Here is a 12,230-nt window from a genome sequence, read left to right as displayed (position 1 = left end):
GAATGATGGTGGCACTGCCACTTGAATCAGAAACTTCTGTTTTGTATCCTCCCTTCCCTTAAGAGCTGCTGCCCTGGCACAGGAGGAGGGATCTTGGCTCCTATCTGTTGCAGAGCGACTCTGCACTGTGGTGTGGGGCACTGTGGGAGGCTGTGGGCACAGAGACCTTAGGCATGTGCTGTACCTTCCCGACCAAACTGCTTGGTGTAGCTGTTGGCCTCCTGACCAGCTCAGTGTGGCAATGATCTCCAGAAGGGAAGAGGAGGCCACGAGGGCAGTGGCTGCCTCCCGAGTTCCCGCAAGCCTCTTTCTGAAGGAGGAGAGGAATGGGTCGGACTTGCACACATCACCTGGAGCCCTCTGCGACCTGAGCTCCACGTGAGAAGATCCCAGCGTTAGCACCTGCTTTGCTTGGCCAGCAGCAGCAGCAGCAGCAGCTTGTGTGCCTCCAGCTTGGCCCACGAAGCGTTCCTGCAGAACTGGTTCGTGCCTCTGCTGGCTGAGCCCCTCGGCAAACATCCTGCCCCAGCAAAAAGTGCCAAACCTTCAACCAAATTTGCCTCTTATCATCTTCTCTCGGGAGCGAGGCCAGGCAGGAATTTCTGCAGGTCCAGACAGCAGCTTTGACCTTCAGAGAAAGGCTGGAGTTGGAGGTGCTTGGAAGAGAATCCCAACGGCTTAAAACCCCCAGGAACTGTTCTGCCCTCTTGCTGATTGTGCACTTTTTATTTAATCATTGTTCTGCTGAAGAAACCCCAAACCTCCTTTGAACCAGTCAGGAGAGGACCAGCCCAGTTCTTTGCATCATTCTGTGTGGCTTGAGAAACTTGGGTGAGCAACGAGACCCTGTCCTGCTTTTTTATCCTCCTCCCCTTACATTGTCAGATAAACTCCTGCCCTATTCCTCTCTCCCTTCTTCCTTTTTTCCTCCTCCTCCTCCTCCTCCTCCTCCTCCTCCTCCTCCTCCTCCTCCTCCTCCTCCTCCTCCTCCTCCTCCTCCTCCTCCTCCTCCTCCTCCTCCTCCTCCCCCTCCCCTGACGCTGATTCTTTGGTCTCTTCTTGTTGCTTCCTAGCAATGTTGGGTTGTGTGTTTGGGTTTTGTTTTGTTTTCTTTCTCTTCGTGGGTTTTAAAGAGTCCAAAAAAAAAAAAAAAAAAAAAGATAAAAAGGTCTTTAAAAAAAAAAAAAAAGACAACAAAAAATAGATAACAACAACACCACACACACCAAAAAAGCACTTCCCGAGTGTGTGCTGAGCATTGTCTTGTACTGTACAGAGCCCAGGTCTGGTAGAGCCCAGCAGAGGTCAAAGTGTGTTACGCAGCACCCAGTTAAAGAGTATGGTTTGTGCCAATGCCCTCCCCCTCCCCCCCCTCTCCTTTCCCCCTGTTTCTTTTAAGCAGTGCCAGAGACTCTTTTACAAAGTGCCAATGTGGTGACAAGAAAGAAAAAAGGAAAGAAAAGCAAGAAAGAAAACAACTTCTTTGGTTATCCTTGTATATTATAGCATCCTGATTTAAGACAATTTAAACATTATCCTATTTAAACAAAAAGGAGACAAAAAATAACTATATAAAAATGCTGTTTTTAAACCTTGTCCTTTGCAATGCATGTATTGTTGTGAGTGTTGGGGTAAACGGGGGTGGGGGGTGGGGGTGGGGTGTGTTGGGGGGGGAGGGGAGGGGGTGGGGAGGGATTTGAAGGGAGGGGAAAGGAGTTTCTGAATACGATACCCCCCAGCGTCAGGATCTATTCAGGCTCCGAACTGTCTCTCCAGTTGAGAGGAGTGGGATTGTTTTCTTGCAATGATCTCTCTCTTGCTTGCTGGAGGAGGACAGCCCTTACCTGCAGAGCTATCTGATGGAAATTGATTTTCATAGCTTTCTCCTAAAAAAAACAAAACAGTAAAAAATTCTCTGTTTGAAATTGGAATAAATTTTGTTCCTAAAAGCCATGGTGGTCAGGTTTGTGTTTCTTTGCTGCTGTCCTCCCCTCTTCGCCTCCTCTTCCTCTCCTGTTCTTCACAGAGAGAGTGATTGGCATTGGAATGGGCTGCCCAGGGTGGTGGTGGAGTTGCCATCCCTGGGGGTGTTCAAGAAAAGACTGGATGGGGCACCTGGTGCCTTGGTCTGGTTGATTGGATAGGGCTGGGTGCTAGGTTGGACTGGATGAGCTTGGAGGTCTCTTCCAACCTGCTTGATTCTATGATTCTGGTTGGTTGAACAATTTCTCTACCCTCCACACTCTGCTCTCCTGAGTCAGTGGTGGTGTCAGGGCTCAGCAATCAGGATCCTGAGGCTTGGAGTCAAAGGGGTTTGATTGGAGCAGATGATCTGCCAAGATACTGTCCAACCTCAGCCATTCTGGGGCAAAGTGTTTTGGAACTCCACACTCTGCTCTCTTGAGTCAGTGGTGTTGTCAGTGCTCAGCAGTCAGGATCCTGAGGTGTGGAGACAAAGGGGGTTGATTTGAAGAGATGATCTGCCAAAGTCCCCTCCAACCTCAGCCATGCTAAAGTGTTGTGGATCTCCACACTGCTCATCTGAGTCAGTGGTGGTGTCAGTGCTGAGCAAACAGGATCCTGAGGTGTAGAGCCAAAGAGGTTTGATTGGAGCAGATGATCTGCCAAGGTCCCTTCCAACCTCAGCCATTCTGTGGTGAAGTGTTGTGGAACTCCACACTCTGCTCTCCTGAGTCAGAGATCCTGGGGCATGGAGTCAAAAAGGGTTGGTTGGAGCAGATGATCTGCCAAGGTCCCTTCCAACCTAAGTCATGCTATGGTAAAGTGGTTTGGAGCAGGTGCAGAGGAAGGCCACAGGGGATTAGAGCATCTCTGCTATGAGGACAGGCTGAGGGAGCTGGGGGTGTTCAAACTGGAGAGGAGAAGGCTCTGGGGAAAGCTTAGAGCTGTCTGCCAATACCTGAAGGAGCTCCAGGACAGCTGGGGAGGGACTTTCAGCAAGGGTTGGGAGTAACAGGAGGAGGAGAATGGCTTTGAGCTGGGAGAGAGGAGAGAGAGATGAGGAGGAAATTGAGAGTGAGGGTGGGGAGAGACTGGCACAGGTTGCTCAGGGAGGTTGTGGATGTCCCCTGCCTGGAGGTGTTCAAGGCCAGGCTGGATGAGTCCTGGAGCACCCTGGGCTGGTGGGAGGGCAGTTGGAGCTGGACCATAAGCCAGTTCCAACTCCCCTGCCATGGGCAGGGACAGGTCCCTCTGGCTCAGGTTGCTCAAGCCATTGGCTTGATGCTTTAGCTCCATGAGTGCTGCCATGCCTGCAGAGAGAGTGAATTGTGCTCCTCTTCAGCAGAGCACAGAGCCAGGTTTGGGCTCTCCAAGGAAGAAGGCAAAGTCCTTCATGCCCAGAGGTTCCTAATGGAGCCTGCAGCCAGGAGGTGCACATGGCCCACAGCTGCTGCAGGGTCTGTCTGAAGCCTTGCAGCCTGCTCAGTGAGACACTGGAGGAGGTTGGGTCCCTGCCTTGTCCTGGAGAGGCCCAGGGAAAGGGGCAGCTGGGAGCAGCAGGCGGCAGAACGCTCCTGGCTGCTCGCTCACAGTTGCCTCCTTTCCCAAGGGCCCCTCCAGCATCGCCAGAGTAAACCACTGCCAGCTCCTGGCCTGGGGTGAGAGGCCCTCAGCTCCTTTCTCCCATGCAGGAAGGACCCTGTCCTGCAAGGAGAGGTCTTGGGAGCCCAGGAACAGTTTGCTGCTGCCGAGAGAATTCCTGCAGCCTGCTCTCAGGGGGCTCCTGGGAGGAGAGGGTGGTCAGGAGTGGGTCAGCTGAGTGCCCTGCTAGGTCACTGGAACCTGCCTGGCAGGTGTCCCTGCCAGCAGCAGAACAGGCCCTTGGGGGGCTCAGCTGTTGGGGAAGTCAATTTCCATCTTTTTCATATTGAAAGAAACCCAAACCCACAACCTCCTGCAGAAGGTGAGGGCAAGGAAGAGAGAATTTGGGATTCACCTTGGGCAGGCACCGTGCTCGGAGGAGGAGCAGGCTCTGCTCTTTGAGCATCTCTGTGCTCCCTTGGCAGAGACAGAGGAGCATCTGTCCAGCTGGAGAAGACTAAGTTGTCACATCAAACGTGTGAAGAAGGCTGTGAGGATTCCCTCCTTTCCCTTCTGCCCTCTCCCATGCTCAGCCTGGCCACAGGCTGCCTATGGAAGACCTCAGGCTGCCTCGGGTGAGTTCTGTGTCGCCTTGGCTTGAGAGCTCACAGCTTCTGAGGAGCTTTGGTAGCCCTCACCCTGGGCTGTATGACAGGACACAGAGTCTGGGGCTGTGTGAGAGCTTCTGGGTGGCCTAACTCTTGAGGTGGGGGAGGATGTGGCTCAGCAAGGCCTGGGGATGCAGCCTGGAGGCTGTTCTGTGTTCCTGCTCTGGAGCCATCACCTGCTGTCTGTGGCCACTCCTGTGCCCTGCTCCCAAAGTGCTCCTCCCTTTTCTCAGCTGCTGTCTATAGCTCCTGACCATGGGCGCTGGTGTGAAGCATCCAAAAGATGTCTTTGCTGCTGTGCTGCTTCGGAGCCTCCCTTCCCAGTGGAGCAGATCTTTGGTCTCTGAGTCTGCCAGCAGCTGATGGCTTCAGTGAGGCTCTTTGCAGAGCAGAGGTGATGCAGGAATCCTTCTGGGGAGGCCATTGGCAGCCTGGTGAGAAAAGAAGTTTGATCTTGCTGTCAGCTTGGCAACACTCGATGGAGAGCAGCTTCACTGCTGTAAAGGAGCCTAAGGGACAGAGAAGCCTCTCTCAGCTTGGCTATGAAGTTACTCCTGAACTGCAATCCTGAACTTTGCTGGAAAAGAGGTTTTTAGAGGTAAAATTTCTGTTGGATCATAGAATGAGAGAATAGTTTGGGTTGGAAGGGACCTTGAAGATCCTGCAGCTGGGCCGAGGCAATGCCAAGCACAAATCCAGGCTGGGCAGTGCCAGGCTGGAGAGCAGCCCTGAGGAGAAGGACTTGGGGGTGCTGCTGGAGGAGAAGCTCAACAGGAGCCAGCAGTGTGCACTTGCAGCCCAGAAAGCCAAGCAGAGCCTGGGCTGCAGGAGCAGCAGTGTGGCCAGCAGGGCCAGGGAGGGGATTCTCCCCCTCTGCTGTGCTCTGCTGAGACCCCACCTGGAGTCCTGCATCCAGCTCTGGAGCCCCTGGGACAAGAGGGCTGTGGAGATGCTGGAGAGTGTCCAGAGCAGGGCCAGGAGGATGTTCAGAGGGCTGGAGCTGCTCTGCTGTGAGCACAGACTGAGGCAGTTGGGGCTGTGCAGTGTGGAGAGGAGAAGGCTCCCAGGTGACCTTCTTGTGGCCTTCCAGCATCTGAAAGGGGCTACAAGAAGCTGGGGAGGGACTTTTTAGGCTGTCAGGGGACTGGGGGGAATGGAACAAAGCTGGAAACGAGGAGATTCAGGCTGGAAGTGAGAAGGAAGTTGTTCAGCATGAGGGTGGTGAGAGCCTGGCAGGGGTTGCCCAGGGAGGTGTTGGAAGCCTCATGCCTGGAGGTGTTTCAGGCCAGGCTGGCTGAGGCTGTGAGCAGCCTGCTCTAGTGTGAGGTGTCCCTGGGCATGGCAGGGGATTGGAACTGGCTGCTCCTTGTGGTCCCTTCCAACCCTGCCTGATTCTGTCATTCTAAGACCACCCAGTTCCAACTCCTCTGCCATGGGCAGGGACAGCTCCCACCAGCACAGGTTGCTCAAGCCCTTATCTCACCTGGCCTTGAACACCTCCAGGGAGGGGACATCCACAACCTCCCTGGGTCAACCTGTTCCAGTCTAACCCCACTCTCACTGTCAACAATTTCTTCCTCATCTCCACTCTCCCTCTCTCAACTCAAAGCCATTGTCCCTCGTCCTGGCACTCCCAGCCTTTGTCCCTCCCCAGCTCTCCTGTAACCCCCTTCAGGCACTGTCAGCCAGCTCCAAGGTCTCCCTGAAGCCTTCTCTTCTCCAGGCTGAGCATCCCCAACTCTCAGCCTGTCCACACAGAGGAGATTCTTCAGCCCTCTGATCCTCTTTGTGGCCTCCTTTGGACTCTCCCTAGTAGTTCCATGTCCCTCTTGTGTTGGGAGCCCCAGAACTGGATGCAGCACTGCAGGTGGGGGCTGAGCAGAGCAGAGGGGCAGAAACCCCTCCCTGTGCTGCTGGCAAACTCTAAATCGAATTCAAAGCTCTTTGGAGACAGAACCCTGAGGAACCTCTGCTGCTGCTGCTAACCCAAAGAGGGCACTGTCTGCATGCACAACTCCCTCCCGGGGTTGGCATCTCCTTGCGCAGCATCATCGCCGCCAGCTGGGAACCCAGAGCTGGGCTGTGGGAGGCAGCTGGGAGGCTCCCAGAGGGTTTGGATTGGCTGTGTTTGGAAAGCACCTGGAATCTTGGGTTTACATTGGCAGAGAGGAGATTGAGGCTGAAGATGAGAGGAAGAAATTGTTGACAGTGAGGTTAGGAAGAGACTGGCACAGGTTGCCCAGGGAGGTGGTGGAGCACAGGAAAGAATGGGATCTTGATCCCATTCTGTGCTTCTGTGCTCCACTACCTCCCTGGAGGTGTTCAGGACCAGGCTGGATGAGGCCTTGAGTGACCTGCTCTAGTGGGAGGTGTCCCTGCCCATGGCAGATGGGGTTGGATGATCACAGCATCACAGATGTCAGGGGTTGGAAGAGGACCCAAAGAGCTCATCCAGTCCAACCCCCCTGCCAGAGCAGGACCATCCAAGCACAGGAACACATCCAGACAGGCCTGGAAAGGCTCCACAGAAGGAGACTCCACAACCTCTCTGGGCAGCCTGTGCCAGGCTCTGGGATCCTTCCAGGCAAGAAGTTGCCCTTGTGCTGAGCTGGAACCTCCTGTGCTGCAGCTTCCCTCCATTGCTGCTTGTCCTGTGCCAGGGAGCAGTGAGCAGAGCCTGTCCCCCCCTCCTGACCCCCAGCCCTCAGAGATTGATTCAATCCCCTCTCAGTCTTCTCTTCTCCAGACTCAGCAGTCCCAGGGCCCTCAGCCTCTCCTCACCAGGCAGTGCTCCAGTCCCCTCATCATCCTCAGAGCCCTCCCTTGGGCTGTCTCCAGCAGATCCCTGTCCCTCTTAAACTGGGGGGCCCAAACCTGAAGGCAGTGCTCAAGATGAGGTCCCCCCCAGGGCAGAGTAGAGGCAGAGGAGAACCTCCCTTGATCATGAGAGGGACCTGGGAGTGCTGGTGGATACCAAGAGAGCCATGGCACAGCAATGTGCCCTTGTGGCCAAGAAGCCCAATGGGATCCTGGGGTGTATCAAGCAGGGTGTGTCCCTCACCTCCACTGAGGTGTTCAGGACCAGGCTGGATGAGGCCAGTTCTAGTGGGTGATGTCTCTGCCTATGGCAGGGGAGTTGGAACTGGCTGAGCTTTGAGCTCCCTTCCAACCTAAACCATTCCATGATCATGGCTTTGACCAGCACCAGAGGCTCTGATTTTAGGCCAATTGGTGCAGCTCAACTATGGTCAAGCTTCTGGAGTGGGCAGGCTGTGTCCACATGGCACAGCAACAGGTCCAGATCTCTTCTGCACCTCTGCTACCCATGGTCAGAACACCCAGAGGGCCCAAGAGCTTGCTTTGCTAAGGCTTCTGCCTGCTTGCTCTCAGCAGGCTAAGAGGGCACTGGGGACATTTAGTGACTCATTTGATAACTGCTAACCTGCTGAGATGTGGCAGCACAGCCCTGGGGGGCTCTGAGTCCATCATCCCTGCCAATGGCACTGCCTGGCCCAAGAGGAAAGCATCCTCTGGCTGACAGTGAGTGTGAGTGTGAAGAATTCCAGCCTGGCATTCAGCTGGCTGAGCAGTGGCTTCCTTCTGAGCTGCTCAGGGCTGGACCCAGCAGCTGAGAGAAATCTAAACCACAGAAGGGAAAAGCCTCTCCAATGCAGATGCAATTTATTGGGCTTGTGGGTTCTGACAGGGCTGGAGCTGCAGCAGGAGGGCAGGAGGGAGGCAGCAGGTTTCAGAGGGAGGGGACAGCAGCAACAGCAGTGAAACAGGAGCTGAAAGTGTCCTCCTCGGAGCTGAAGGCAACCCTCTCACCCCAGGGCTTGGGCAAAGGAGAGCCAAGTACCTGGTGTCACAAATGCAAGGGGCAGGGAGGAGGTTGCTGGCTTAGATCCCTCCAGTCTCATCGTCCTGCAGTCCCCAAAGCTATTCCAGCAGCTGCTGCCAGCTGGCTCGGGGCTGTCCTGCTGCTTCCTCTCTAGAGCTGGAGCCACAGAAGGGCAGCTGGGAGCTGCGAGGTGCGGGAGCATGCCCCGGGGACAGAGGCACTCCCCAGCTGGCACAGGGAGGAAACCCAACCGGGCTGCAGTGCCCACCCAGCCCCTCAGTGCCGCGGGTTGGCCTTGCAGAGAGAAGTCCTTGCTGGGTCCGTGAGGGTCAGCAGCAGATGCTTTCCAGGGAGGGAGGAAGGAAGAGCAGGTGAGCAATGGGGCCCTGGAGGCAGCAGCTGGGAGCGGGGCAGGGTCACACTGACTTCATCACACTCTCGACCCACGAAAGGTAAGGAGCAATGAGCGTGTAGAAGCCAGGCCAGGTCCCGTACTTGTAGGAGAAGATGCCGAAGGCTTTGTTGTTGCAGATCAGAGGGTCCCCAGCATCGCTCTGTGGAACGAGTGACAGCGGTGGAGATTTAGGTGAGGGGCCCAGCAAAAGGGAGCATCAGCAGAGAACAAGGAGGCTGCAGAGCCTGCCCAGAAGAAGCTGGCACCCCCGGCAGATTGCACCCCCGGCAGCTGCCACGCCCAAAATCTTGCACCCCCAGCAGCTGGCACCCCCAGAAGCTTGCACTTCCAGAAGCTTGCACCCCCAGAAGCTTGCACCCCCAGCAGCTTGCACCCCCAGCAGCTTGCATTCCTGACAGCTTGCACCCTCAGCAGCTTGCACCCTCAGCAGCTTGCACCCCCAGCAGCTGGCACCCCCAGAAGCTTGCACTTCCAGAAGCTTGCACCCCCAGAAGCTTGCACCCCCAGCAGCTTGCACCCCCAGCAGCTTGCATTCCTGACAGCTTGCACCCTCAGCAGCTTGCACCCTCAGCAGCTTGCACCCTCAGCAGCTTGCACCCCCAGCAGCTTGCACCCCCAGCAGCTGGCACCCCCAGAAGCTTGCACTTCCAGAAGCTTGCACCCCCAGCAGCTTGCACCCCCAGCAGCTTGCATTCCCAGCAGCTGGCACCCCCAGCAGCTTGCATTCCTGACAGCTTGCACCCTCAGCAGCTTGCACCCTCAGCAGCTTGCACCCTCAGCAGATTGCACCCCCAGCAGCTGGCACCCCCAGCAGCTGGCACTCCCAGCAGCTGGCACCCCCAGAACGTGTCCAAAAGGGAGCATTGACACTTTTGCCTGGAGCCCAGCACTGGATCCAGCACAACTACAGCTGGGCAAACACTGAAGCTTCAATCACTGCTTCGTTCCTGCCCTTCTGCTGGCAGCAGAGCACCCAGAAGGGACTCGGCTCAGCCGTGAGGGTTGGGGCAAACCCTCTCTGGCCAAGCTCTTGTCCTGTTGTAGGCTCCCAGGTGCTCCGCAGCGGGAAAACAAAGCTCCCTTTGCGCTTTCTGCTTTGCCCCCAGCTGAGCACGGTGTGGTGCTGCTGATCCTCCTGAGGGGTCTGAGCGATGGCGATCAGGACCCAGGGCACCTCTTGTGCCAGGACAGCGAGAGAGAAGGGGGATGCTGGCGAGGAAGCACAGGCTGGTGGTGGCGTGGGGAGAGCGAGGGGGCAAGAAGGAGCAGGTTTTCAGAGGGGACCGTTTCAGCGAGGGCTTTTAGCCCAGATCAGATGTGTCAAGCATCTGCTTCACAGAATGATTTGGGTTGGAAGGGACCTTAAAAATCACCCAGTTGCAACCCCTTGCCACGGGCAGGGACACCTCCCACCAGCCCGGGTTGCTCCAGACCTCATCCAGCCTGGCCTTGAGCAGCTCCAGGGAGGGAGCATCCACAACCTCCCTGGGCAACCTGTGCCAGTCTCTCCCCACCCTCACTCTCAAGATTTCCTTCCTCCTCTCCCCTCTCCCAGCTCAAAGCCCCTGTCCCTCATCCTGTCACCAGAAGTCCCTCCCCAGCTCTCCTATAATCCCCTTCAGGTCCTGGCAGGCAGCTCTGAGGTCTCCCTGGAGCCTTCTCTTCTTCTGGCTGTACAACCCCTGAAGGAAAGAAAGAAAGCTCCAGGGAGATCTTCCAGTACCTGAGGGGTCCCTTCTGCTGCCTGAGTCAGAGACTGACCTTCCCAGGCACCCCAGCAGATCCACTCCTGCCACAGAGCAGGTTCTTGGCTCGCCCAGGGAAGTAGGACATGCAGTCTCTGTTGCTGATGACGGTGACGGTGGCTTTGCGCAGGGTGGCACTGTGTGCTCGGTGCTCCCAGCCAAGCATGCTGCACTTGCTGACCCTTCTGGGCTTTTCTTCCAAGGGGAGGTAGCTGTTGCTGGTGGCATTGCCTTGCAGCTGGGCAAGGGGATAGAAAAGACAGAAAGAAATGCTTGGTCTGCAGCTGCTCTGTGATGAAGGCTGTGCCCTCCTGCTCCGGGCTCACAGCTCTGGGCAGAGGGGACCTGGCAGGCTCCAGGCAGGAGGTTACCTTCAGCAGGAGGTTACCTTCAGCAGGAGGATGTCATTTCCTGCCTCGGGCTTTGTGAAGTTTGGGTGGCAGTGATACTCTTGGACTTCAAATGTTTGCCAGCTGCCCTCTTTGCTTGTGTGAGCTTCCAGGGTGACAGTCAGAGGTTTGTACCTGGGAAAACCAAGCCCAGGGAATGTCACTGGCATCCTCCTGCCTTCCACGGTAGCACTGAGGCACATCCCCCAGAATCATGGCCAGGAGAGACCAGTTGAGCTTTAAAGAAGGATGGTGGCACCAAGGACCTCTGCCAGTGAATCTACTCAGGCAGGAGGCAAAGCAATTTCCCATCTGACAGACCAGAGCTCTGCAAGTGCTGCTTTGCCTCTGGACCTTGAGCTGAGTGGATCTGGTCCAGTGCTGCTGCTGGGTCCTAAAGCATGTGCACTGTTGGTCCAGACTCCACAGAGGCCCATGGAAGTCCATGGCTCTAAGGAGGGATTTCATAGAATCACAGAATGGTTCAGCTTGGAAGGGACTCCAAAGCTCGTCCAGTTCCAACCCCCTGCCATAGGCAGGGACACCTCCCACTAGAACAGGTCTAGCCCAGAACACTGCCCTGGGTCAATGAACCTTTCCTGGCCTCCTACATCATCTGCAGAAGGGACTGAGCCTTAGGAGAACTGGGAGGGACCCTGGGTGTGGGTAAGATTCTCTCTTAATCTAGCAGGTGGGACTTGGGCATCCAGGCTCCTGGGTTCTGCTGATCCTCCTTCGTGCTGCTCAGCTGTGAGGAGTGGTCCTGAGCCTGGGTTGCTGGCACTGGGGCACAGCTGCCAGCCCTGAGGAGGGCAGAAGCTACGCCCAGAGTTGTCTGGATCTAGACAAGTTCTCTTGCCTGACCATGACCCAGGCCCTCCAGCTGGAGGAATAGAAGAGGGTTGGGTAAGAATCTTGCTGATAAGTCTTGGAGGTCTTCGGTGGCAGAAAGGGCAAAGCCTGACACCAGCAATCCCTGCCCTGCCAGCAGGTCAGGGACAGCAAGGGAAGAAGCAGCTCTGACTTAGCATTGTTGACCTTTGGGAAGGTTAAAATGAGTCATGGAAGGGGGTCTGAAAAACAAAGGGAAGAATCCCAAGGTGGGCTGGAGGGGACATGGGGAGGGACAGCCCAAAGGAGAGCAGCAGACACAGCTCTGCTGTCCCAGCGCCTGCACTCCCTGCTGGGGAAGGAGCTTGGCCACAGCCCTTGGACTGACTCAAACTGTTTGACCTTCCACCTAGGAGCTGTCATCCAGCCCCTGGGAGCACAACCTCACCGTGCCAGGAGCTTCCCCAGTGTGGCTGTCACTTACTTCGAGCACTGAGCTGCAGTCATCACCCAGCCTGGGGCCACCAGGAAGCCACCACAGGAATGGTTGTTCCTGCCTTGCAGGTAAGCCAGGGAGGCTGTGAAGTGGCTCTTGGCTTCGTCCCTTCCCTCCAGCCGAGTCCAGGAGCGATCTGCAATGGATGGGATGAGGGGATGGGAGGACTTAGGCTGTGCTGTTTGGGCCTTTCCCTTCCCTAGCCCTCCCCTTGCCTCCAGGCTGCTCTACTTACAGGCTGTAGCCGAGGAGCAGGTCACCAGCAGCAGGGACAGCAGCAGCAGCTTCTGCAGGTGCTTCAT

General features: G+C 56.2%; 1 protein-coding gene across 1 annotated transcript; it reads right to left on the bottom strand.

Moving 5' to 3' along the window:
• Window positions 1–8,188: 8,188 nt before the first annotated feature.
• On the bottom strand, window positions 8,189–12,230 carry LOC135192052 (granzyme B-like). Its single transcript, XM_064174873.1, has 5 exons — window positions 12,164–12,230; window positions 11,917–12,064; window positions 10,601–10,736; window positions 10,229–10,450; window positions 8,189–8,606 (listed from the first exon to the last, which is right to left on the bottom strand). The coding sequence occupies exons 1-5, from the start codon at window positions 12,228–12,230 to the stop codon at window positions 8,469–8,471; spliced, it is 711 nt and encodes a 236-aa protein (XP_064030943.1). The 3' UTR covers window positions 8,189–8,468.

This window comes from Pogoniulus pusillus, chromosome 41, assembly GCF_015220805.1.
Source record: "Pogoniulus pusillus isolate bPogPus1 chromosome 41, bPogPus1.pri, whole genome shotgun sequence".
NCBI classification, from domain to species: Eukaryota; Metazoa; Chordata; class Aves; order Piciformes; family Lybiidae; genus Pogoniulus; species Pogoniulus pusillus.
The sequence above is the reverse complement of the archived record's forward strand: the minus strand, read 5'-3'. Positions and strand labels throughout refer to the sequence as shown.